Genomic DNA, 26236 nt, shown 5'->3' on the forward strand with positions numbered 1-26236 from the left:
TATGCATTAACACTGCAGGTCTATGGTACATTATCATCTCCATAGTGTCAATGAGATGAGGAGAGGGAGGCAACAGCTTCTTTAAGAGAGTTTGTGCTTGAGGAGAGATTTTAGCTCCCTAAAGCCCTGCACACTTTAGCTTTCCATCCGGTGCAGCACTGGTAGCATTAATGTGTATGGCACATTCACACATAACACTTTACACCTTATTTCTTTCACTGAGATATTTATTCAATCTTTCCTCAAGTTGGTCAGAACAAGATACAAAGGCTTGAATCCTACTACTGGAGACTCGTTTTAGATGGTCATTCGGATGTCTTTATTTTTAGCAAGTTAATGCGAATCATCTCACACACACATTCCGGCTTTGTTATTCACACTATGGAACCGCACTGATTCACATCTCTGCAAGTGTGGTTGCTCACACATGCAAACGTTTGGATAAAGATGGAGATGGCGATGCAAATGCATTCGGAACAAGTTCAAGGCATGCAGCATTTTATCCTGGGTCGATTTGCGATGGCTGTTCATGCTACCGATGATGTGGATCTTTTTTTAAAAAACTCAGAGAAACCCCCAATATCAATTATCCCTGATTAAGTGGTTTTGTGGCAGCCTCCCCCCCCAGAAAAACCCCTTAATCGGGTGCATTCGGGATGCATGAACAACGGACTCTAATCCCTCAAGGGTTCTTGGGGAGGAAGCTATGACAGTTAACATTGTAGAACAAGAACAAACCTGTAAGCAATTTCCTCTTTTGCTTCCATTACTGAAATTCAGATTACATTTTCTTAAAACCAACCCTACCAGAATTGCTGTTGGTTGGCATCAATTCGGGCCGCTTCTCGGGTGAAGCAGCCTGCTGGATAACCTCATCCGAATGGCAAATGGAAACCGTTTCTTTGTCCGCGATGGAATCAGCCAGGCTATAGTTGCTGCCTTTTTCACTGTCAGTCCTTTCGAACAAATTAACCTAATTAAAAGATTTACAGGATACATTTTTTTCCTTTTCGAGCAAAACTGCAATTATTTTCATATAGACAAACAATGTCGACGGTGCCATTTAGAATAGAATAGAATACTTTATTATGGTCAAAGACCAGCATAGACGGTGCCATTTCTCCTCAATCTGATTCCACCTCGTTCACTACGAAAACAGGAGGTGCATCCTTTCGGAGTTGCTAGGGGCCATCCACACGAAATAAAATGGTGTGGAACCGGTTTATTTCCGTGCAGTTCACACTTGCCCCAACTGCAATTGGTGTAGTTTGCGGGCCTCAAAAGCCCACTTAAACCAGTGCATTTGGCATAGGGTCCCTTAGCGGTTTGCAGCTTCGGTAATGTGAGTGCACTACTGAATCAATCTGGATCACGCTACATTGTTTCCAGAGATGGAGGTGCCTCCGTTTTAAATCAATACAGTGGCAAAAGTGAACAGCAACAGGGGCCCTATACAGACAGGCCAAAATAAAGCTGCTTCAGGTCACTTTGGAGGTATGGTGTTTCAATGATGCATGCGTCCTAAGAGTCTGGAAGCTGCACCAAAGCTGCACCCCAGTCCTTAGGACTGGATCATGGCTTTGGTGCAGCTTCCAGACTCTTAGGATGCACGTATCTTTTAAATAGCATACCTCCAAAGTGACTTGAAGCAGCTTTATTTTGGCCTGTCTGTATCAGGCAAGGGTTAAAATGGCACAGTGGTAAATGTAGTGGGGACACCAAACCGATTCTGAATTGGTTCTGAATCGGAGCGGAGATGTGAGTCTCTTCATTCAAAAAAGTAAGTGTGGATGGCACATAGGGCTTTGTGCCAAGAGAGCCCACAGGGAGATTATCTTCTTGCTTCAGAGATATGTATTAACTGGTGGTGGTTGTGTGTGCGTTTGTTGTGAACCATCAAGTAATTTCCAACTTATGATGACCCCTATGGCAAGCTAGTTTGGTTCAGAGGGATTTGCCATTGCCCTCTTCGGAGATGAAGAGAGTGGGACCAAAACCCAAAAATGAAATGGCTCCTGGCAAACGTAGACACCAAAGTCAGCGCTGTTATCACTGGAAAAATAAGAGAGGTCCACCCCAACCCCTCAATAACATGAACAGGAAATAAATGGGAGCCCCCCAATACCTCCTATTTGATCTCAAGGCAGCTTAATAGCAAGAAGTAATGGCCAAAGACCACCACCATCCTTTTCACCTTTTACCTTGGAAAAGAAAAACCCTTCCACTAGTTTCTCTTGAAAGTCCTTTGCTTTGAAAAGAAACTTCTGTGTTCATTTCAAAATTTGTTTTGGTAAATTCGATAGCAAGAAAGAAAGAAAGAAAGAAAGAAAGAAAGAAAGAGGGACATACAACCTACACATTTCACAGCCACAAAGAGTCAAAATCTTATCTGACTGAGTTTTTTTTTTGTTCCAAAAAACCTTGACAAAGAACCGCAGAATTTGCTTTGGATTTTTTAAAAAATCCAACTGAGTTAATCTGAGGTTAGAAATGGCATTAGTGGGCTCAGCCCTCCAACCCTATAAAAAGTCAATCTCAAAATGAAGGGCACTTTCTTTAACAGTGAAGAGACTATGAAGTAGAATCATAGCATCATAGAATCATGGAGTTGGAAGAGACCCCAAGGGCCATCCAGTCCAACCCCATTCTGCCATGCAGGAACTCTCAATCAAAGCATCCCATTGACAGATGGCCATCCAGCCTCTGTTTAAAGACCTCCAAGGAAGGAGATTCCACTGCTCTCCAAGGAAGGAATGTGTTCCACCGTTGAACAGCCCTTATTGTCAGGAGGTTCCTCCTAATGTTGAGGTGGAATCTCTTTTCTTGGAGCTTGCATCCATTGCTCTGGGTCTTATTCTCTGGAGCAGCAGAAAACAAGCTTGCTCCCTCTTCAATATGACATCAGATACTTAAACAGGGCTATCATATCACCTCTTAACCTTCTCTTCTCCAGGCTAAACATCCCCAGCTCCCTAAGTCGTTCCTCATAGGACATGGTTTCCAGACCCTTCACCATTTTAGTTGTCCTCCTTTGGACACGGTTCAGTTTCTCAATGTCCTTTTTGAATTGTGGTGCCCAGAACTGGACTCAATATTCCAGGTGGGGCCTGACCAAAGCAGAACAGAGTATGACTATTACTTCCCCTGATACTATACTATACTTCTTTTGATGCAGCCTAAAATTGCATTGGCCTTGTTAGCTGCCACATCACACTGTTGACTCATGTTCAATTTGTGGTCTACTTGGACTCCCAGATCCCTTTCACATGTATAAGTCTCTCGTTCAGCCAGGTGTCCCACATAATCCTATATCTGTTCATTTCATTTTTCCGCCCTAACCTTACATTTCTCTGTGTACAAAGGTGTCAGAAAAAGACCTCTTCTTTGACCCAATGAGATGCATGGGAAATACGAATTGATTTTCTCTAGAGAGAGAGCGCGCCTAGAGACTATCAGCAGCTATTTTAAGATCTGCTGATCTCTGCCATTTGGAGCTTCAAAGTCCATCTAAGGAAATTTATGCAGACTAACCATTCCCTCGGTGGAAGGTGATACCGTCACGGCATGCGCGGCATCAGCGCCTGTTGATTTGCCAACTTGGAATCGTGTTCCCAAGGCGCCACGGTTCGTCAAGGTGACGGTGCGTGAAATTGTCTCTCCCACCACATGCGTGCCAAAGTCAATGAGCGCTTTATCTAGTGCCAGCTGGAAAAAGACCGGAGCGGGAGGGAAGCGTAATTATGACGGTCCTATATAACATCAGTAAAAGAAATGCTTCCCACTTCGAGCAAACGATTCAGACTCCTGTTTGCGATTTCCAAAGGCCGTGTCACAGAGAAATGCCCTCTTCCTGGGACTTTTGTATAGAAACTGCCTTTTTGGGGAACCAATTTGTGTTTTGGAATCCATACATACAAGTTTGGGGACTCATAGATCAAGGCAACTTCTATGCATGCCTGAATCTTCGCCAAAGGGGAGAAAATGCAGTTTAAAGATCAGTTTTAAAACCAAATATGCCTTCTAGCCAGTAAAGGTTTATTTACATTCACACTACAAAAAATGGAAAAAGGCAAAAAAGCACTTTTAATGTTATTGTAATAATAATACTAATAATAATCAATTTTATTTCTATTTCCTGCCTCTCCCAATGGATAGTTCAGATATCATAACCAGCACTTTGAATTGCGCCTGGAAACGGATGGGCAGCTGACATAATGGTTCTCCAAAGTGGCTTCTGCGGATGCATGGATGATATTCCATAGCTGAGTCTATACATTCATATGTATTATTCTGTTGCTCTGTTCATTAATCATGGCATACTGTCATGAATATACCTGATCCTGCCAGATATGACAAGTTAAGCAGGGCCAGGGCTGGTTAGTCCTTGGATGGGAGACCACCAATGAGTACCGGGATTCTTCAGAAAGAATTCTGCCTGGAACCTTCAGAGCTGACAACGCTGAGCTAGATGGACCTCTCTGAGGATAAGGGAAGTCCCTATGTTTCTGCAGGTTGGAATAGTACAGACACTGAGCCTGCCACTAATCCCAAGCACCCGATCTACCAAGTTGCAACCTTAGCGCTGCACCTCCCAATATCGGCCATCATGAATAATTCTCATGATGTAGCTATTTTGGTGTTTGATTGTTGAGCAGCTAAGGCTGGCATTTGGTGGCAAAGAGATCTAAGTACAGTGCTACCTCGGGTTACGAAATTAATTCGTTCCGCGGCGCCGTTCGTAACCCGATACATTTCGCAACCCGAAAAGGCTTTCCGTTAGCGCTGGAAAGCCGCTAGCCGCGCTTCGCATTTGAATTTCGCGCCGAAACGCGCCGAAATGAATTTCGTAACCCGAAAAATCTTTCGTTACCCGGAACAGTTTTTTCCAATCTAACTTTTTCGTACCCCGGAAATTTCGTAATGCGATCAATTCGTATCCCGGGGTACCACTGTAACTGATTTATTAAGCAATTCGTTCCCTGCCAATTTGCTGCTGAGTCAGGGAATATGCGTCTAAACCTGGCAAGGCTTACTGATATGGGAAAAAAGCAATCAAAGTCAAGCACTGAGGACTTGATGGGAAAGGAAGAGATGATTAGACCTTGGATGAGGAAAACCAAATGCCCAGAGATAGTTATCCAACTGCAAACACTTGAATAGTCCCATTCACTTAATAGTCTCACTATACTCACAGGCTGCAATCTTATAGGGTTCATCTTAGCATAATAGGGCCTGAACAGACAGGCCAAATATAAAGCTGCTTCGGGTCACTCTGGAATCCTGGGAATTGTATGTATATGTGTGTGTGTGTGTGTGTGTGTGTGTGTGTGTGTGTGTGTATACATTTTCCATAATCACAAAAAGTCAACATGGGTTTCAGAGAAACAAGTCACACCAGACAAATCTGATCTCTTCCATGGATAAAATTAATAGCTTGGTAGATGAATTGAATGCTATGGATGTAGTATACCTTGATTTCAGCCAAACCCAAGGAATCCCAACTTTCTGATCCTATAACTTTCCATAAGCACATATATTAAGTCAAAGTGTGTGTTTCCCGCTTCAGAGTAAATGACTGTTGGATTTATTACTAGAAACGGGAAAAGAAATGTAATTTCCCCCCTTTTTTCTGGTAATACGTTTATTTTCATTTCCATATTACGAAAACCAGTTATGTCACGCCGTTTGAAACGGTTAACTTACCACGCACTTCTTAGTTGAACATTTTAGCGGGGTTGAAAAGGGACCAATCTGAGATAAAAATGTCACCTCTCCTTCAAGATCTTCATTGATCTAAAAGGAGAAACAATGCTCTTAAAACCTCTTCCCTTTATCAACAAGTTAGGCAATGGTTTTATTTAATTTTGGTTATTTTGATCCCACCTTTCCATTGAAAAACAGTATATCAGACGGACATTAAAATGTATTTTGGGCTTACCAGAGGTTTAAAGGTGACCACAACTTCGCAAGACATTCCAGCGGACATTGGTCCGGGCGGATCAAGGCTGCGAGGGGAAATAAAAGGTAGAACTATCTGTATTTGTATCAGTCAACAGCAGCAAAGAAAACAGTGTAAAACATTTTTAAAATAGATGTTCCTGTTTAGGCATTATTGATGAGACCAAAAATATATAAACATTTGGGATTGGGAATGGGTATTGCCCTATATTTAGCTCAGCAGTGGATCACTGTTTTCCCGATGGATCAATTTCAGGGTAAGAGAGGCAACAGCTCCATTTTTGCCCATGCCCAAACTGACCTCCCATTGCCCGAAAATAGCTTGCCATTGCTCGAAATTGCATGTGATCACCTCTCACGCAATAACGTGAAACCCCATGGTTGCGTTCAGACTGACTTGCCATTGCCCAAAATTGTGTGTGGTAGTCTGTCACACAATATCCTGAAATGCCATGGTTGCGTTCGGACCAACTTCCCATTGCCTGAAATTGCATGTGGTAGTTATCACGCAATAACGTGAAACCCCATGATTGCGTTTGGATTGCCATTGGATTATACTTCCAATTTCCCTTGTATGGTAATGTCCATAGACATGTGGAGATGCCCATGGTGGTAGAAGAGCCCATTCTGGAAGGAACATGGTGACAGTTTCTGGTCTCTTGAATGCATCTCCGCAAATGCATCCTGGCCTTGCTGCTTCCGGATCTGATCCAGCAGCATCGGGGGAAACATGTGGCAGCAAAGTGTTCTGGATGGAAAATGGCGAAGTGCTGGAAATATTGGTGTGCGTGAAGCAGAACGCAGAGTGTGCCAATGGAATAGCAGCTTATATACCGCTTCATACTGCCTAAGAGGTTTACAATTGTAAGCTGGGTACTCATTTTGGTGACCGCAGAAGGATGCCAGTCTGAGTCTAACGTGAGCCCCTGGCTGGTATTGAACTCGCAACCTTATGGTTTGTGAGTGAGTGGCTGCAGTACAGGCATTGAACCACTGCGCCACCAGTTATGCAACATGTATAAAAACACATAGAAATATGTAGGCTCTCTTGGACTTGGAAGGCACTTCAAAAGAAAGGGAGGCTGCATCTGCAATGGTAAGGAATCACAGTGTTTGAGGGGGGATAATGCTATTAGAGTCGGCTCCCAACTCCTCTTCCATATCCGACTCTGTATATTGATCTTCAGTAACCCCCGCAGAGGCTAAATCCTCTATTTCTAATTGTTGTTGGATGGAAACGGTCTCCAGAGCCTCAGCTGTTCCAGTCGGAGGCACAAGGAGGATCTGTTTCAATTTGGAGAGATTCAACAGCTTCATTAGCCGAAGTGGTTCTGGAGGAGGTAGTCATTACTAGGAAGGGATGGAGTGCTGTGTTCACATCTTTACACTTCCCGGGTAAAGCAGTTAGTAATTCATGCATGTCACAAACTAAGCAGTTATGTTGCAGGGCAGGAGAGCTCCAAGAAATGGAGCTGGGTTTGGCTGTCTTTGCTTTAACTTTCCCCATCCCTAGATTTAAGAAGGAGTCACCAAGGACAGAGAAAGCAACAATTTAAAGATATAGCCATATTAGTCTGTCGAATAAGCATTTAGAGAGATCCTGTATCACCTCTGAGCCTAACGGAAAGAAAGAAGTTGGTAGCATGAGCTTTCGTAGACTTAAGTCTACTTGCATCTGAGAAATGCATCTGAGTTGTGCTGGTCAATGGCTGTAATAAGGATAAACTGAACCGAACTGCATCTGAGGAAGTAGACTTAAGTCTACGAAAGCTCCTGCTGCCATCTTCTTTCCTGTGGTTAAAATCAAAGACGTGACAAGATCCTCTGCATAGAGAAAGCAAGAGAAAAGGAGGAGGAAAGTACCGAGTGGGAAAGCTAACATGGGGAAGGCTAAAGATGCTAGTAAAGTGGTAGAAAGCAGAAAAAGGGGAAGGCCATGTTGGGTTGATTCTCCATGACTTTGGAGAACCTACGGAGAGCAGAGGATGACCAGAGATCTTGGAAGATCTCTTAATCATAGGGTCACCATACACCGAAGGTGGCTTGACAGCAAATAACATCAAAATGAATTGCTATTCTGCAGGGCAAAAAAGAGAACATGCTTCTTGAATAGGCTATGGAAAGTGGTGAGCAGAGAGGTGCATCTTTCATGCTCATATGAGGACAGAAAAGGCCCAAAGGCTGCTAACTGTGGGGTGAACCTAAACTGATGCTCAGTCTCCTGTCCTCTTGTGCCACCAACCCACACCAAGCCCACATTCCTCCCATGTGTACTTACTGAACGGTGAAAAAATCCTTCAGGTGTTCACTGACTCCAACTAACTTGCAGAAGTTAATGCCATAAAAAGCATTGATCAAAACCATCTTCTTTTTATACGTCTTACCGATGTCAAAGTCCTGGAAGGAATCAAGACATGTTTTATGCATTTGTGGCACAGTAAGAGGGGTTTATATTGGCAGCAGAAAACATAAAATTTCTCAATAAGCCTCCCTACTGTTGCATCTGGAAAAACCCTTAGGTACTATATAGGTAAAATCCAGCAAATGCAATCCCAATTAATTTTTTAAACACTTTCCTGGAGATCGAAACCTCAAAGACCTAAGTCCCATTCCCTTGGCTTCTTCTTCATTAGGATTCCTCTGCCGAGACTAAAATGCGGTATCCTCAAACCTAGAAAATATATCCATGGCTAGCCATGTTGGCCATACAGCAAACTCCAGTAATGTGTTCTCCATGGGGGCATCACTAACCTTGAAATGAATGAGGCTTGGCTTGCTATAGAAAGGGCATCCCTTAAATTCCCGTCCGCAGACCCGGTGTTTGCGGATGAGTCCACTGTGCAGCTTCTCCACATCGGGAGGGAAAATCTCCTTTTCCAGTTCAGCCGCGTCGAGAGGTTTCAAGTCGATTCTGTCATCTGTGACCTGAGCAACATGGAACCGTAATGGAGTCAATAGTCCAAAGAAGTCGGGTATCTGTTTCCCGATATAAACATCCAGAATTTTAAGGGCTTTCATCAAGACTTCAAACAGTGAAAATCATTACGTGAAAGCAAGAAAACGTGTAGATTTCAGGGAGGTTATTGTGGTTTTTGTCAAATGTACTCCCGAAAGCCACATTACATCTTGAAAACGTGGCCAAAGTTTTAAACTGAGGCTATAATTCATATATAAGTACACATGTATACATGACGTTTGCTATTATTGGTAAGGTAAAGTAATCCCTAGTCATGAATGTCTAGTCGTAACCGACTGTATGGAGTGGTGCTCATCTCTGTTTCTAAGCCAAAGAGTAGAATCATTGTCCGAAGATGACTCTGGTGTTCATGTGGCCAGCATGACTCTCCAAATGCTGTTACTTTCCCACAAAAGTAGTACCTATTTATCGACTTGCATTTGCATGCTTTCGAACCTGGGACTAGTGCTGGGAGCTCACTCCATCATGCAGCACTCAGGCCTCGAACTGCCAACCGTCCAATCTTACAATCATCAGAATTGGCATCTTACCACTAACCCACTGCATCCCTTTCCTATTATATACAAGGCTAAATAAGATAGGAACATGGAGATCCAGTTGATAGACCTCCCATCATCTTTATTAATGATTTGGATGACAGAATTGGGGGCATGCGTATCAAATTTGCACATGACACCAAACTAGGAGGAGTAGCTAATACTCCAGAGGACAGGATGAAAATTCAAAATGACCTGAACAGACTAGAAAACTGGGCCAAAGCTAACAAAATGAAATTCAATACAGAGAAATGTAAGGTACTGCACTTAGGGCGGAAAAATGAAATGCATAGATATAGGATTATGGGGGACACCTGTGAAAGGGATCTGGGAGTCCAAGTAGACCACAAATTGAACATGAGTCAACAGTGCGATGCAGCAGCTAACAAGGCCAATGCGATTTTAGGCTGCATCAATAGAAGTATAGTGTCAAGGGAAGTAAACTCTGGAAAATGGAAAACATGAGATTCCTGGCTTTGGGATGCAATAGGGCTTTCCACTTTCGAAAGGCACATTTTTCATTTGCGATCTGAATCTTTAAGTGGCTACTGTGCACTATGCTAAAGGGATGCTCTCTTTTCTCTCTCCAGCATGGAGCGAGAAAAGATTTCTTTCTTTTCTTTTCTTCCACATGAAATCACCTTTATCACCAACTCAACAGAATGTCATGTTCGGTTGTAAAAGTCAAAGCAAAGCCAGCAAACGTGAAGTGATATGTGTCTTCACAAATCGGCAAACCAAGGCTAAGTCAGATAGTTTTTCCTCTAGTTGAGAGAACAAATGCTTTGGATATTTCAGCTCCTCTGACCGATCACATTCTAATGAGTGCTTTTGCCAAGGAGAATGAGCAGAAAGGGACATTGTTTTAAAAATGTGCAAGAGAGGTATTCGTCCCAGAGGTTAAGCGGCATAACTTTTCAGTTCAGTTCAGTGTCTCTAAAGTTGGAAGTTTGGGGAGCACATGGTTTATATAGAAGCGACAGCCTTGCATTGCAAGACGGCTAAACTCTACACAAGATTCTACATCTTTATCAATGACTTTATCAACGACTTGGATGAAGGAATAGAGGGCATGGTTCCCTATGAGGAAAGACTTAGGGAGCTGGGGATGTTTAGCCTGGAGAAGAGAAGGTTAAGAGGTGATATGATAGCCCTGTTTAAATATTTGAAGGGGTGTCGTATTGAGGAGGGAGCAAGCTTGTTTTCTGCTGCTCCAGTGAATAGGACCCAGAGCAATGGATGCAAGCTCCAGAAAAGAGATTCCAGCTCAACATTAGGAGGAACTTCCTGACAATAAGGGCTGTTCGACCTTCGGAGAGGAGTGGAGTCTCCTTCCTTAGAGGTCTTCAAACAGAGGCTGGATGTCCATCTGTCAATGGGGATCCTTTGACTTAGATTTCCTGTATGACAGAATGGGGTTGGACTGGATGGCCCTTGAGGTCTCTTCCAACTCTATGATTCTATGAATCCAATCTGCCCATTTACACCATGATAGTCCTCATGTCCACAGAACTCTGAAGATGCCAGCCAAGATGCTGGTGAAACGTCAGAACATGGCCACATAGCCCAAAACCCCCACAAAAAACTATGGATGCCTGCCATGAAAGCCTTCGACTTCATATTTTTCAAGAGATGTAACCTTGCCTTCAAAGTGATCTGTATGTAGATGGAAAGACGTGCTTTAGAAGCACTCCAATAAGGCAAGACTCTTGCGCCTCTTCGTCCTCTCTTCTGCATGCCAGGTTTGGAACCGGAGAAGAAACTGGAGAGGTGTCTCCAAATGTTATTGTTTTTATTAGTGAAACTAGTACATTTGAAAAGAAGTTGAAAAAGTGGTACTGTCCCTATTCCACTTGAAGACATGAGTTCTTAGAGGGAGAAGGGTGAGCAGTTAGGATCTGGAAGCAGATGGTCAGAAAACTCCTTGAGACTTTTCCGACTGCTCCTTTCCCTTTGGCCCAGATTCATGCCTGTGTCCTTGGATGTTATCTACACTTATTTTCTGACCATCTGTGCAAGACCTAAAATAATCCTTTAGGCTATATTTACATGCTTTTGTTTCTCCAGTAAACAGTTGGAGAGTCCCTGGTCCAGATAATGTTTGAGGTTAGAGTTTAAAAGGGTATGTACAGTCCACAGGCACTGTACTAATGGTTTATTAAGTAATGTATTGTGTCATATATTTATTACGTAATGTAATAGTGTAATAAATACATTCCCTATACAGCGTGAAGTTGAAGGCTTTCATGGCTGGCATCCATAGCTTCTTTGTGGGTATTTCGGGCTCTGTGGCCATGTTCTGGAAGAGTTTATTCCTGACATTTCACCAGCATCTGTGACTGGCATCTTCAGAGTTAGCATCATCTTTCTCTAATGATGCCAGCCACAGATGCTGGCGAAACGTCAGGAATAAACTCTTCCTCCTCTGTTCACTCAGGGTTCAGTTCTTTGCTTAGTTTTTTCAGCACTGAGCACATGAACTACTACAGATATTCTTTACATCCCTAGAGATGCCATTACTTTTCCGTTTGCCTGAATGGCATGTTTTCATGGAACAAAAAAAGTGTTGCTAAGCACAAAGGTAGTAAATAAAAGCACAAATCAATACTAAATGCACCACTGCCATGGACCAAGGTCTGGAGCCAGGTGGAATGACTAACATCCCAGGATAAACCATCTCTACCAAGACAGATTTGGCATGGATGGATATTCCGCCCAACTAACCAGGGACTCCACAAAGACCAATCTGGATAGACAAAGTTTTCACCTTGGATATGTTGCACTCTTGATTCCAGATCCCCGTAAACTCTGGCTCAGCAAGAGTCTTGTTCTGGTCTTCATCCTTTTCCCTGCCTTTGCTTTCTGGGACCGTCTCTTCGGATGCTTCCAAAATGGAGCTTCTCTCGCCAAGTGAGGCACGAGGTGAAATGGGGTACAAGGATTTCTGCAGCAAGGAAAAGGACTCGGGTGATGGTCGCCATTTTGAGACAGTAATTTTACCTATCAGAATATCACAGTCGATCAAAGCAGGGTACTTTACAAGACCTAACATCAAACAACGCAGACAATAGTAGAAACGGGAAACTATAATACGGAGCTAGATGAGTAAACATTGCTTGGCACTGCAGAACTCAGAAAAACATAAGAGCCATTTTGATTCAGAGCAATTCATGGAAGTCCAGTATTCTGTTTCCTATAGTGCCTAACCAGATGCTTCCAAGTAATGGGCACTGAGGCAAGAACCATCCACCCATCAGCTGATATTTGGACTTCTTTTTCTTTTAGAAATAACACTTTTGGAGGCATCTAGATTACACCAAGGAAGATTATCAGATGGGGGACAGGAGCAAATCCCATCCTATAGCAATAGCAGTAGCAAGTACATTTCTATACCACTTATCAGTGCACTTAAGCACTCCCTAAGCAGTTTACAATGTGTAAGACAATTGCTGGGTACTCATTTTAGCGACTTATGGAAGGATGCCAGGCTGAGTTGACCCTGAGCCCTTGGCTGGTGTTGAACTCACAACCTTGTGGCTTGTGAGCGAGTGGCTGCAGTACAAGCATTGAACCACTGCGCCACCAGTATCCCATGCGTGACAGCGATTGCACGAAAGATCCTGTCATTAAACTGTCAGTGAAGTGGAACTGCATTAGCATATCCTTCCGTTAATACAAAATGAAGGGCAAGGATGGGACAACTCCAAATTCCAAATCACATGCGACGTCACGTGAAAGACTTTCGCGCGATCACAGTCAACTGCAGTTTAAAGATGGGATGAGCATGACGTCGTAGGAATATCTTTTCACAATTGTGCGATAAGGACAGGAAAAAGATGCGACAAGGATGGGATAGCCCCAGTCTGACAATCTCCAATGGCACACAGTCATGGAAGTCATCATTGTCCCACTTCTCTGTCTCATGACTTACCCAGACAGCCTATTTGCCTCTAAAAGTCTTAATTTGTGACATCCTCCTCTAAACAAGTCCTACTTATAAAAGAAAAAACAATTTTACACAGGTATTAATGTCTTGTCTGGATGAAAATGAATGGCTGCTGACACAATTTGTGGTAGCAAATTTCTAAACTAAGATAAACTAAACTGAAGTATGGGCCCAAACAGACAAGCCAAAATAAAGCTGCTTTGGGTCACTTTGGAGGTAAGCTGTTTAAATGATGCATGCGTCATAAGAGGCCAGATGCTGTGCCAAACCTGGGCTGCAGTCCTTAGGACTGGAGCATGGCTTTGGCGTGGCTTCTGGCCTCTTAGAACACATGCATAATCTAAATAGCATACCTCCAAAGTGACTTGAAGCAGCTTTATTCTGGTCTGTCTGTATGCGTCCATTATGCACAAAATACTGTGGTTCTACCAATGCTCGCCTGCTCTTATACCAATAAGGGTGCTGAGACAAAGAAGGAGGTGCAAGAATGCTAAACCAGCACCACTAATTTATCTGTCCTTAAAACCTAGCTGGTTCCTTGCACTTTCACTCACCTGAGTAAGAGCTGACCCTGAATCATCACATGTCTCTTTTATGTACTGCCATGTTTTCAAGCGCCACCTTTCGGCATCCGAAAGCTTTTTCTTGCATGGAACACCTGGTTGGGATTGTTTTTTCACTTTCTCCTGCTGAGCTTCTTCTTTCAAAATCCGAGCGACAATTTCAATCTTCCTCGCTTTCTGCTGCTCCATAAATTCTCTGCAGGTAAAGCAATAATGTGTAAACTGAGAGTAGCAAGTTGGACTAGTAGTGAAATTTCCTTCTGGTCAACAAACAGTGAACCCAGTATGCAAAAGTTAACTTCTCTCATTCATCTATGCATCTGAAGAAGTAGACTTAAGTCTACAAAAGCTCATGCTCCCAACTTCTTTCTTTCCATGAGTCTCAAAGGTGCTGCAAGACCTCTCTTATGTGTAATTCTAACTTTGTAGATAATCCCTTGGAAGTCAATAACCTTGTATTACACCAATGAAACTGTTACGCTTTCCATTTTTGGTTTTAATATAATAGCACCAGCAAAGTATGAAGTCTCCATTCTGTCTTACCAATTCAATGTTATCCAAATCTCTCCAACATTTCTACCATATAAAATATAAAAGATGTCTAGTGTTTAGATAGTGGGAGATTTTGGGGAGAGTTTATATCTTAACAGAGGCACAACAGTGGTTGCTTTAGATCAACGTGTGAGGAGCTTACTTCTTCTTCTGCTCAAACTCAACCTGTCGTTTATGGAGGAAGACCTCGCGGGCGACGTTGTGTCCTTGCGCCTGGATAGCCTCCATCACCTTCTTCTCTTGCGTTTGTGTCTCGAGCTCGTTGACTTTGTCCAGGGCCTGGAGAATTCGGAGATGTTCCTACACATCGTGAGAAGAGTCATTCATTTCTAGAGCCATAACAACAACAACAACAACAAAACACAAAAAGACTGGAGCTCATAACCACATTACACATTTCAACTCCCTCAACAGTTTTCCCAGTGCTGTGGGGAGAAGATGGTAAGAAGGAAGTCAACCAGATGGAAACCAGAAGATCAATAAAGAAACCAAATCTGCTTGCAATAAAGGAAGGAAATCTCCTTCGTTGGAGGTCTTTAAACAGAGGCTGGATGGCCATCTGTCGGGGATGCTTTGATTTGGATTTCCTGCATGGCAGAATGGGGTTGGACTGGATGGCTCTTGGGGTCTCTTCCAACTCTATGAGTCTATGATTCTATGATTCTAAGTCAAACCATCTTGCAGGTTAAGGTTGAGTCAAGAACTATTCACCTTGGCTCCAGTGTCACAGCTGTCCCTTGCTTCCACATGGCTCCCCCATGGCCTCTGCCTTACTCCAACTTGAACTGGCTCTGATTTCCCAAAGAATCTCAGATGATCTCATGCATTATTGTGCTATTATCCTCTCCACCTTACCATTTGGAGACCTGTAAATCATGACTCCCCCATTATAGAATGGACATGCAGTCCGGGGTGCCAAACAAGGGGGGCTGAGGAGCAAATTTCTCAGGTCAGCCCAAGGACAGAGATATGCCTGGTTGTTGTTTTTCATATAGTAAATATGCATTTGTTCTTTTAATGCCACAGGGCCCTTACAGACAGGCCAAAACAAAGCTGCTTCGGGTCACTTTGGAGGTATGCTGTTTAGATGACGCACGCATCTTAAGAGTCCAGAAGCTGCGCCAAAGCTGTGCTCCAGTCCTTAGCACTGGATCGTGGCTTTGGTGTGGCATCCGGCATCTTAGGACACATGCAGCATTTAAACAGCATACCTCCAAAGTGACCCGAAGCAGCTTTATTTTGGCTTGTCTGTATGGGCTCTAAGATCCAGATGATCATAGCCATTCTGCATAAAGCTACTACACCCAGCCCTCCATATCCACAGATTCTTTATGCACAGATTCAACCATCCGCGGCTTGAAGTTATTCCAAGAATATATAAATTCCAAAAGCAAATCTTGATTTGCCATTTTATATAAGGGACAACATTTTACTAGCCATTGTATTTAATGAGACTTGAGCATCCATAGATTTTGGTATCCATGGGGTTGGGGGCGGTCATGGAATCAAACCCCAGTAGATACCGATGGCCTACTGTACATGTTTCTGACACTTTCCCCTGAGTATACATCCAGAAAATTGAGTTGGTCTTTGCATTTCGGAATGGGGAATACTTGCTAAGTATTACACAGCTGGAATGTAGTCCCTGTGTAATATCCCAAACTAGAATTTGGCTCCTTGACCAAAACGATTCCCCATCCTTATTATACAGACCCATATAGCACAGATCCTTGGAGGGATACCACAGCTGTCCTTCTTTTAGGGAACTCAATTTTGTTCCTACCTTTTGCTTTCCCTCACTTTATAAAAACAGATACCAATGTATAAGTAATCCTATGTTGCTCTACCATAGTGATGATACTGACATTCATGCTCAGCTATGGAGCTAGTGTGGTGCAGTGATCTCAATGTAGGACAACAACTGCAAGAGACCAGTGTTTTCCTTCCCCATCCAGCCATGGAAACCCACACAGTAACATTGGGCAAGCTGCACTTCTTCAGCCTCAGAGGAAGGTAATGGCAAACTCCTTCTAAGTAAAACGTGCCAAGAAACCCCTGTGATAGGTCTGCCTTAGGGTTGCCATAAATTGGAAATGACTTAAGGGTACACAGCAACCTGGACAAGTTTATATTTGTAGTTCACCTCCTGCTGGCAAATGAAAAACACTGACAGACAGATGTATAACAATATCTGAGGGTGGAGTCCCAATTTGTTCTTGTTGTGTGTCTTCAAATTGTTTCTGACTTATGGCGACCTAAGCATGGCATTTTCTTGGCGGGTTTCTTCAGAGGTTTGCCATAGCTATCCTCAGAGACCGAGAGAGTATGACTTGCCCAATCCAACCCAATATTCATATACGTATTGTATGGGGGGCACTGGTCAGAAAACCTTCCAACGACGGCAAATCATGCAGAAATCTTCCAATCTGCATTCTGCCCAATCCTGGATGAGGCAAGTAAAGATCTCAGAATAACAGGATACTTGGAAAAGTCACCCAATCCAGCCACCTGCAATGAAGCAGATGGAGACTTAATATTCAGCAGATTGATGAGAAGAACCTTCAAGAAGAACGAGGTTCGGCAAACATATCAGGTCAGAACACGTACAAGATATGCTCAAAACAGGAGCGGCCTGCTGTACTGTACTTTACTCTCTTAACTTCATGAAACAGCAACACTAAGATTATCGGAACAAGCAAGTACCCGATGAGAATTGATGTTTTGTTTCAAGGAGAGCACAGTGTCCATCCTCCCTTGCGTGTATGCTTCGTACTCTTGGTCCTCGCTTGCTTTCTTCTCGCGGACCCTGCCAGAAAACGGCAAACAGTCACGTTCATGATCACTTTTAAGGCAAACAAGACTGAAGGGGATAACCTAGCAGTGATGGCGAACCTATGGCACGCGTGCCAGAGGTGGCACTCAGAGCCCTCTCTTTGGGCACATGTGCCGTCGCCCCAGCACAGAGTTTGCCAGAGTTTGCTACTAGAAAGCCAGAGGGACATGACACTTTGCAATGAATAAGTGGGTTTTGGATTACACTTTGGGCACTCTAAAAGCTTCACCATATTTCTAGCACCTATGGCATCTCTAAGGAACTTAGATCCATTATGATATTTTGGTTATTTTTTAGCTGCTCCTTCTATCTCCAAATGGAAATAGCTCTATTTGCTGCTGGGGGAAAGAAATGGGTTTTCCAAAACAGCAACATTACGTTTTTGATCATTCATTGGATGTAAAACAGCAGAAAGCAGGGTGAGCAGAGTGGAACCTATCTGCAAACAAATCAAAGCTAAAAGGATCTGAGAGTCATGGGTTCAAATCTGTACGCAACCATGTGCTCCTAGTTTTAATGAAAACAACTCGCTTTTGTGGGTTGTTTTTCACATGACATTTGGGGTTAACCGGGACAGAAAGTAGGAAAAATCCCACAAATGGACCCATCATTAAGACCTGATATTCATCACCTCTTGAAAGGTGCACTCTTTAAAAGGGCACATCTCTCAAGTCAGGATTGGTTCTTCAATATTTTCAGGGGAAGCATAAATGCAAACCTTTCTAGACTCTTCTTCAGAAACTTGACTGCCTTTTCGTGATGCTTCTGAGCGTCTTCCAAAGCTTTGGGAAACTTTCGGTCATACTCCTCCTTAGCTTCCTTTATTTTTCTGTAGAGAAATAAAACATCATCGTCATCATCATCATCATCATTTTTAAAGTGGGTTTAGCTTTCATTCTTGATTTAGGAGATTATCAGATGGGGAAAATTGGGGAAAGAAAAGGCATACTCTCAATGAAGTCACACTTCCTCCAACTTTCAAGCTAAAGGAAGAAAACGCCACCAAACTGAAGAAATAAAACAAAGGGAAATTCCTATGATTTTGGTTCCAGTTTGGAAACGAGAAAAATTTAGAAGGCCTCAATTGAGGCAGCAACTTAGATGAGGAATAATGCGCGAGTTTCCCACCTATGGCCCTCCATGCTCCGCCTACCTCTCTGTGGCTTTCCACCTGTGCCTGAGCAGCCGATTTCGGTGCTTCTGCTTCTGCAGCCGCTCTTCCGCTTGCTCTTTGTGGTGCCGATCAAGCTCTTCTTCCTCCCATATGATCTGTTTGCGGAGCTCTGAAAAATTGCCTTGTTCAATTTCTATCTTCCACATCTCCAGCCTTGGAAAGGTGCAACAGAGGATCGCGCTTAATGATGCTCACCAGTCATTTGGCGTCTGAGCAATCCATTAGTATGCCAAAGGAACTTATTCATTAGAATGGCAATCCCACTTCACTGGCCATAATCTTATATTATCAATGCTACCTTTATACTTTGCTGGCATATAAGCAAAACCAGACATTACAGCATAAAGCTACTAAGAAGGGTTAAAGAAGCCCCCTGATGCCTCCCTTTTACCTTTTAATGTAATTGTGCCACAGGAGAAACTGCTTTTTGGTTAATTCATTGGCTGAACCCTGCGATAAGTCCTTCCTCTTGGACTCACTTTGATGTGGCTGCAGAAGTACCATGACCTCTGAGACAGCTGGCACTTTTCTGGGAAGATATACCTTGCATTCCCAAATGAAATGATTCAATATATGCAAGATGTCAGTGAAGAGGGCATAGGGCTGACCTGTCTTTCCTCAAAACCCAATGCATTGCTAAGATACCCGTAATTCCAGCAACTTATTTCCTGCAAAAGCTAATGTTTTCCAAAAGTTAGACCTTTAAGGCACAGGTTGACAAAGTGGGGCAGCTGGGCTGCATGCGGCCTCCATCCCAGGATCAACATTTATTTTGCCCCCAAATGCTTTCTATGGGGCACGTGTGCCATATTTTGTGGGGCTGAACCAATTTTGGCCTTGGAGAGGTCTTTTTTTTGAAGCAATGAGTAAACTGGAAATGACTTTTTTTCACTTCCTGTGGTTTAATAAAGGCCTCTTTGTGGAGCTAAAATGACCTGTGGGACCAATGCCCCATTCTCTCTGGTGTTTGAGGCAAATAATGAATGGGGGGCTTTTGAGGGGAGTGCAGCCATGGGGTGACTTTAGGCAAGCCACACACTCTCAGTCTTCGAGGAAGGCAAAGGCAACATCCCCCTGAAAATCTCTGCCAAGAAAATTCAGCTGAAGGTTGTCCTAAGTTGGAATGACTTGAAGCCACTCAACAACAACAAAGCCATGACATTCATATTAAACATAGTGAGAGTGATGTTATCTCTTTACAGACAATGGAGCACAAAAGGGAAGGAACTGAAACCTGCTTACTCTCTTCCAACTTATCGTGCTGGGTTTACACAGTAATTCCCCAGCTCAGGTCTGCACTGGGACTGAATTGGAAGTGGAGGTAGAGAATGAGACTACATGTGAAAGGGATCTAGGAGTCCAAGTAGACCACAAATTGAATATGAGTCAACAGTGTTATGTGGCAGCTAAAAGGGCCAATGCAATTTTAGGCTGCATCAACAGAAGTATCGACTCTAGAACAAGAGGAGCAATAGTGCCACTCTATTCTGCTTTCGACAGTGGAACACACTCCTTCCTCGGAGTGCAGTGGAGTCTCCTTCTTTGGAGGTCTTTAAACAGAGGCTGGATGGCCATCTGTCGGGGATGATTTGCTTGAGAGTTCCTGCATGGCGGAATGCGGTTGGACTGGATGGCCCTTGGGGTCTCTTCCAACTCTAGGATTCTATGACTCTCTTTTTTAAAGGAGACCTAGGGCTGGCATCAGTGGTAGACCTGCTGAGGCACTGGCAGCTCCCCAAAACTTATGTAAGCGGAGGCCAAGCCTACAGAGGAGAAAAATGCTTAGAGCTACAGAAAAGGCATCTTCTCTCTAGGCCCTCCATTTTGTAGACTCCTATCCTATCTCGCCCAACCTCTTCTTCTCACTGGAGCAGGGCAACAGAAGGGATCCACCAAGGAACTCCTCCTGTAAAGGACAGCTAGGAAAGATCTACATGGTGCCAACGTTCATTTCTTGACATCTCAATTTTAACAGTAACAATAGAAGAAGAAAAGCGTTTGCATTACAAAATTAACAGGGTGATTGTCTTTCACATTTTCTTAAATCCCCAGAGTTTCATCTAACACATTTTCTGATTGATTGATTAATTCTTGTCCGCTTTAAAAACAAGCAGAAAACATTAAGTAGGCCTTTTTCTTGACTCAGGGCTAAATTGCTAGGTTGCATTAACGGAAAAGCTTAATGATCAATCTTGTCGCCATCTCTTTCATGCTCTTTAACTTACGTGTTTTCGTTCACCGTCGCAGCGATTTTTGACTCTAGGTCCTTTTCATTTCCCAGTTCACCACACAAGCGCCGATGCATTGCCTGCAGGCGGTACACAGCAGCCCTGATACATTAAAAGGGGAGAAGGAGAGGAAAGAAAAGAGAAATAGAAATAATGAATGTTAAAACCTGGCACATAAGAAAAAGGAACAATTATGATGCCTCGGGGGGTAAGGGCTTTTAAAGAAAGAATTTCACTGCTTTATATTAATGGAATGTCTATCAGTTGCACTCTTAATGTGGGGTTCACTGGCAATAACAGAAGCATGAGCATTTTTGCAGACATTACATTACAGCCTCTTTGAAAGCCGTTTGTGCTTTGCAAGTTGCAACCAATACCTGTTTGCAACAAATACCTTTGTTCGATATCTAATGTTACCCAAAAAATATGCCAAGGTGATGGTTTGTGATGTGTAGGCAGGCCTATGTGAATGGCTCAGAAACAGAACAGGGGGTCACATCAATAGGCAGCTATAGTGCTCCATGCTTCAGTTCCCGGAGGCAATTCTTTCTGCTGTTCTTCCCCGAAAACACTGCACTCTCTGAGCAAGTGAGGCATGACAAGAAGCAAGAGAAACAGCAACTCCACACACCTTTCTGATGTGCATCAAATGCACGGCAGGAGCAGTAAATAGGAGTGATGGCGGGGGGAAAGACCTTTAAGAACACCTGATGGCGAACCTATGGCACGCATGCCAGAGGTGGCACTCAGAGCCCTCTCTGTGGGCACATGTGCCATTGCCTCAGCACAGAGTTTGCCAGAGTTTGTTACTAGAAAGCCAGAGGGACATGGCACTTTGCAATAAGTAAGTGGGTTTTGGGTTGCAGTTTGGGCACTCAGCCTCTAAAAGGTTCACAACTGACATTTTCACCCACTTCACAGTTTAAACCCCCAATTTTCCCCATAGGATAAAGAACCAGCACTGGAGAATGGTCGAGGAATGCCTCGGCAAACAGAATTTACCGCAGTTAGAGATTCACAGAAACAGGTAATGAATGCTTCCAAAATTGTAAGGGCAGAGGGTTGGACTGGATGGCCCTTATGGTCGCTTCCAAATCTATGATTCTATGATTCCATGAAGACTTGTACCCAGGAACAAATGATGGACCCCCAATGACCAATGCTCACATACAGCTCCCAAATGAGACATATCATCACTAAACTACAACCTGTTTTGAACAAGAACACTGCCCTCTCAAAGGCGAGGAGATACTACGCCTTTAGATTTGTACATCATGGGCCCTTGGTATCCATTGGCGTTTGGTTCCAGGACCTCCCATGGACACCAAAATCCAAGGATGCTCAAGTCCGTTGATATGAAAAGGGGTAGTAAAACGGCATATCTTAAATAAGATTTTACTTCTGGGAATTTTTCCATGTGCAAGTATTTTCAAACCATGGTTGAATCTGCGCATGCAGAATCCATGGATAAGGAAACCTTTTGCAGAAGTTGGAAATGAAGAGAGAACACCAGCACTAATTAATTGTCAGCAAAGCAACAAAAATTGAGAATGGGACCAAGATCTGTCACATTCATTTTAGGGCATGGAAAGCTACATATTTATAGCAGATAAGCATCCCAAATATAGTAACATGTTTCTAAGCAACTACCACGGAAAAGAGAGAAGCACTGCTCCTCCGCAGCACAATGCAGAGAGAAATACATCAAATCAGGGCTGTGGTGGAGATTCAGGAGGTAAAGTAGGCCCTTGGACTTATTGCCCAGCGTTGCTGTTCTACAACTATATTTAAAGCAAACTGAATGAAGCAGACTGAAAGATCACTATATTCCACTAAGTCCACTAGATTCATAGACAGGTAGGTCTCCAGGATCACTGAGAAAACAGGGCCATTATGCCATGGGTCCCGTTGCACACTGGGCCCCAGAGTGCTATGGTGTTTATTGTGCAACAGGCATTCTCATTGTGAAATAGGACACCATGCAGAACACCCCGATGTACATTGTCACAATTCACTAGAAATGTTGCATGTCCTGTCAAGGATGCAGCTACAACATCATAAAGATATGAATTGCAGCATGTGATGCAAGATGTCAGCCGTTTGATTCTCCTTGTTAATGTTCTCGCCTCTGTGGACGGCAACCATTAAGAATATAGTCACCACAGATATCACCATTGATAAATTTATGGGTCAACCAAAATAAGCAATATACATGTTGCAAGCTTTCAAAGCTCGGTGGCTTCTTCACCAACATTGAAGGATAACGGGATTTGTAGTCTAACAATATCTGGACAGCCTCACGCACATTACTACCCATGCCCTTTGAGCATCTTCTGATTTGGGTGCATAAAAATGACAACCCGTTTCCAAAGGTCCTGCCCACACATAACTCTGAATCCACTGGGTATGAATAATATGGTGTGAAGAGGAAGATGATATCAGTAACCGGCATGCCATCTGTTTCCTAGCATACAGCTAAAGATAATGTTTTGTGTGGTCCCCGGAGATAACCGAGCTTTGCTTATCATTGACACAGTAAGCATCGCTTAACAAAGAGAATCAAAGAGGTAGTAGACAGCACCACCAAGCACCATGAGCACCAATGCAAGGCTGGAGGAGGGAACAAAATTGCTGGTTGGTACATTTTAAGAATCAATACAGGAAAAAGAAACACAGGAAAATAAATACAGGAGAATCTGCTACCCGGAGGTACTGTTACATACGTATTGCCAGACTCCTTTTCGATCTCAATTGCTCTCTCCACGTCTCTTTGTTGCGTTGTTAGCATCTCGATCCGGGAATGACAGGCATCCAGTTCCTCCCTGAAGAGAAGCATGCAACCACTTGGGTTTCCAAGTTTGTTTGGGGTTTTATTTTGGGCAAATCCCAGTCCCACTACATTCTTTGACGCTTCCGTTACCATTAAACACTTACTGTATATACTTGACTATAAATCGAGGTCTTTAAAGAGAGACTGGATGGCCATCTGTCGGGGATGCTTTGATTTAGATTTCCTGCATGGCAGAATGGGGTTCAACTGGATGGCCCTTGGGGTCTCTTCTAACTCTATGCTTCTATGATTCTAAGTCGAGGGCAGGTTTTGGAGGCAAAATTACAGATTTTGATCTGACCCTTGGAGAAGTCGAAGGTAAAACTTAGAGGAACATAACAAAGGAAATAAAGGACGAAGCTAAGGAAAATGATGCCAAAGAACTTACAAAATTCTGGCAGGCATACCTGTGCATTTCCAACCCAGGAGTCCAAAAAGGTCAGAACTGGAACCATGGAGGACAGAGTAGAAGGGTTTTTCAAGCCATGGATAGCTGGCAGAGTTGGTGCTTCTTTTAGGTGCTCCTGGGATGGATTAAGCTCTCGTCTTTTACCACTCTCCCCAGAGAAGAAAGTGGTGCCTTTTTTTTGACCCATGGATAAGTCGACCTGTTTTTTGGGGGTCAATTTTTTGACTAAAATTTTTAGACTTGAGTATATACAATATATGTATTTTATGGAGATCACACTCTTCCAGTTCCATCCTCTTTCTGTTTAGTACAAATAAGATTTTTGAATCCTGGGAGGCATTATGGGCACGAGTGAGTTTTGCAATCGCCAGCAGAAGTTATGCATGCTTAGCCTCGCTTAATTTTTGATGCCAAGCACCTTCTTGTATGAAGAGACCTCCAAGTACTGCCTTGAGGGTATCTCAGCGTAACACATCTGGGGTCCCTGGGGTCCTATTTCCCTTACAGAAATTATGAATGGCTTCCTGAATTGAGTTTTAAAAGGATTTCTCTGCCAGAGAATTTATACCCCAGAGGACAGGAACTGGATTCGAAATGTCTCTGACAGATTGAGAAGATGGTTGATACTACAGAAGTGAATTCCAACAGGTGAGGAACATAAGGTGCTACACAAATGCACAAATACAGGATGGTTGACACCTGGCTCGAAAGCAGTACATGTGGAAAGGGTCTAGGGCAGTGATGATGAACCTTTCGGAGGCCGAGTGCCCAAACTGCAAGCCAAAACCCACTTATTTATTTCAAAGTGCCGTGTCCCTCTGGCTTTCTAGTAACAAACTTTGGAAAACTCTATGCTGGGGCGACAGCACATGTGCCCACAGAGAGGGCTCTGAGTGCCACCTCTGGCACGCGTGCCATAGGTTTACCATCACTGGTCTAGGGGTCTTAGTAGCCCACAAGCAAAAAAACCCGAGTCAACATCCAAATAAACCAATGTAATTCTGGGCTGCGTCAACAGGAGTACAGTGCCCAGAATAAGGGAGATATGAGTGCCACTCTAAACTGCTTTGATCAGGCTTCACCTGGGATACTGTGTCCAGTTCTGGGAACCACAGTTCAAGAAGAAAATTGACAAACTAGGATGTGTCCAGAGAAGGGTGACTATGGGCCTTGACAGGTGGGCGATAAATGCCGGCCTGGGGCCTGACTGAGGGCATGGCGTACACACAACACACACCCTGACGCTGCTGTCACACTGTGCGCCCGATCACATGGTGAGCAGTGTCACAGCGCTCCTCTGGTGCTGCACCTAGATGATGCAGCACCAAAGGAGCACCGAAAAGCTGCAGTGGCTATGGCGCCCTTTCCATAGTGCAAGGGGGGCATTTTGCAGTTCCTTTTTGTGCCGTGGAAAGGCCGGATCAGGGCTGCAGCGTGTAGTTGCTTCCGCCCCAATCCGGCAAAGAAAGAAGTGGCTGCAGAATTGCATTGGTTTATTTCGATGTTGACTCATTTTTTTTTGCTTGTGGTCTACTAAGACCCCTAGACCCTTTCCACATGTACTGCTTTTGAGCCAGGTGTCAACCATCCTGTCTTTGTGCATTTGTCTGTCCAGCCCCTAAGATGATCCAAGTTCTAGAAACTAAGCCTTCCAAGGAATGACTGAAGGAGCTGGGTAGGTTTAGCTTGGAGAAGAGAAGACTAAGAGGTGAAACGATAGCCATCTTTAAATATCCGAAGGGATGTCATGTAGAAGATATAGAGCAAGTTTGTTTTCTGCTGCTTCAGAGGCTAGAATACAAACAAACGGATTTGAAAGAAACGAGATTTCATCTAACCATTAGTAAGAACTGTGGAATAAACTGCCTCATACTTTGGAGATCAGGATTGCTTTATCTGTGTATTACTGCATGGCAAGAGGTTCAATGAAATGGTCCTTGCAGTCCCTTCCAACATTATTATTCTAAGACTGTATGCTTCTATGGGTCCTGAACATACAGTTTAAAAACAGGATTAAGCACCGGCAGAGTCAAATGAATTATTAAAGGGAAATGTCTTCATGGAATAATGCTGAAGATGACATCTAAGCTGTTGTGACTGGAAATTTCACATGTGAGGCACTGCCACCAAGAAAGCCCTCTCATGCGCTGCCATCAGCCGGGTCTCCAAAGGAAACAGGAGCTGCAGTTAAAATGACAGGCGGGTTCACAAGGGAAGAGAATCTGCTCCA

General features: G+C 43.5%; 1 protein-coding gene across 5 annotated transcripts in view; it reads right to left on the reverse strand.

Annotated features, from left to right (window-relative positions):
- The window catches only part of CFAP74 (cilia and flagella associated protein 74), a 56648-nt gene that overhangs the window by 25415 nt on the left and 4997 nt on the right, over window positions 1-26236 (reverse strand). For all 5 annotated transcript variants that reach the window (XM_089534349.1, XM_089534347.1, XM_089534348.1 and 2 more), the window contains exons 5-18: window positions 23491-23589; window positions 20765-20869; window positions 18519-18692; window positions 18084-18194; window positions 17236-17338; window positions 14675-14832; window positions 13972-14176; window positions 12239-12415; window positions 8710-8883; window positions 8237-8355; window positions 5939-6005; window positions 5704-5793; window positions 3532-3705; window positions 808-973 (exon numbers count right to left, since the gene is read on the reverse strand). In XM_089534349.1, the coding sequence (XP_089390475.1) occupies window positions 808-973; window positions 3532-3705; window positions 5704-5793; window positions 5939-6005; window positions 8237-8355; window positions 8710-8883; window positions 12239-12415; window positions 13972-14176; window positions 14675-14832; window positions 17236-17338; window positions 18084-18194; window positions 18519-18692; window positions 20765-20869; window positions 23491-23589 (1922 nt within the window). The remainder of the gene's footprint in view (window positions 1-807; window positions 974-3531; window positions 3706-5703; window positions 5794-5938; window positions 6006-8236; window positions 8356-8709; window positions 8884-12238; window positions 12416-13971; window positions 14177-14674; window positions 14833-17235; window positions 17339-18083; window positions 18195-18518; window positions 18693-20764; window positions 20870-23490; window positions 23590-26236) is intronic.

The sequence above is a fragment of the Sceloporus occidentalis genome, unplaced genomic scaffold (assembly GCF_023333645.1).
Source record: "Sceloporus occidentalis isolate IW3139 unplaced genomic scaffold, rSceOcc1.0.p SCAF_8, whole genome shotgun sequence".
Classification (NCBI taxonomy): Eukaryota; Metazoa; Chordata; class Lepidosauria; order Squamata; family Phrynosomatidae; genus Sceloporus; species Sceloporus occidentalis.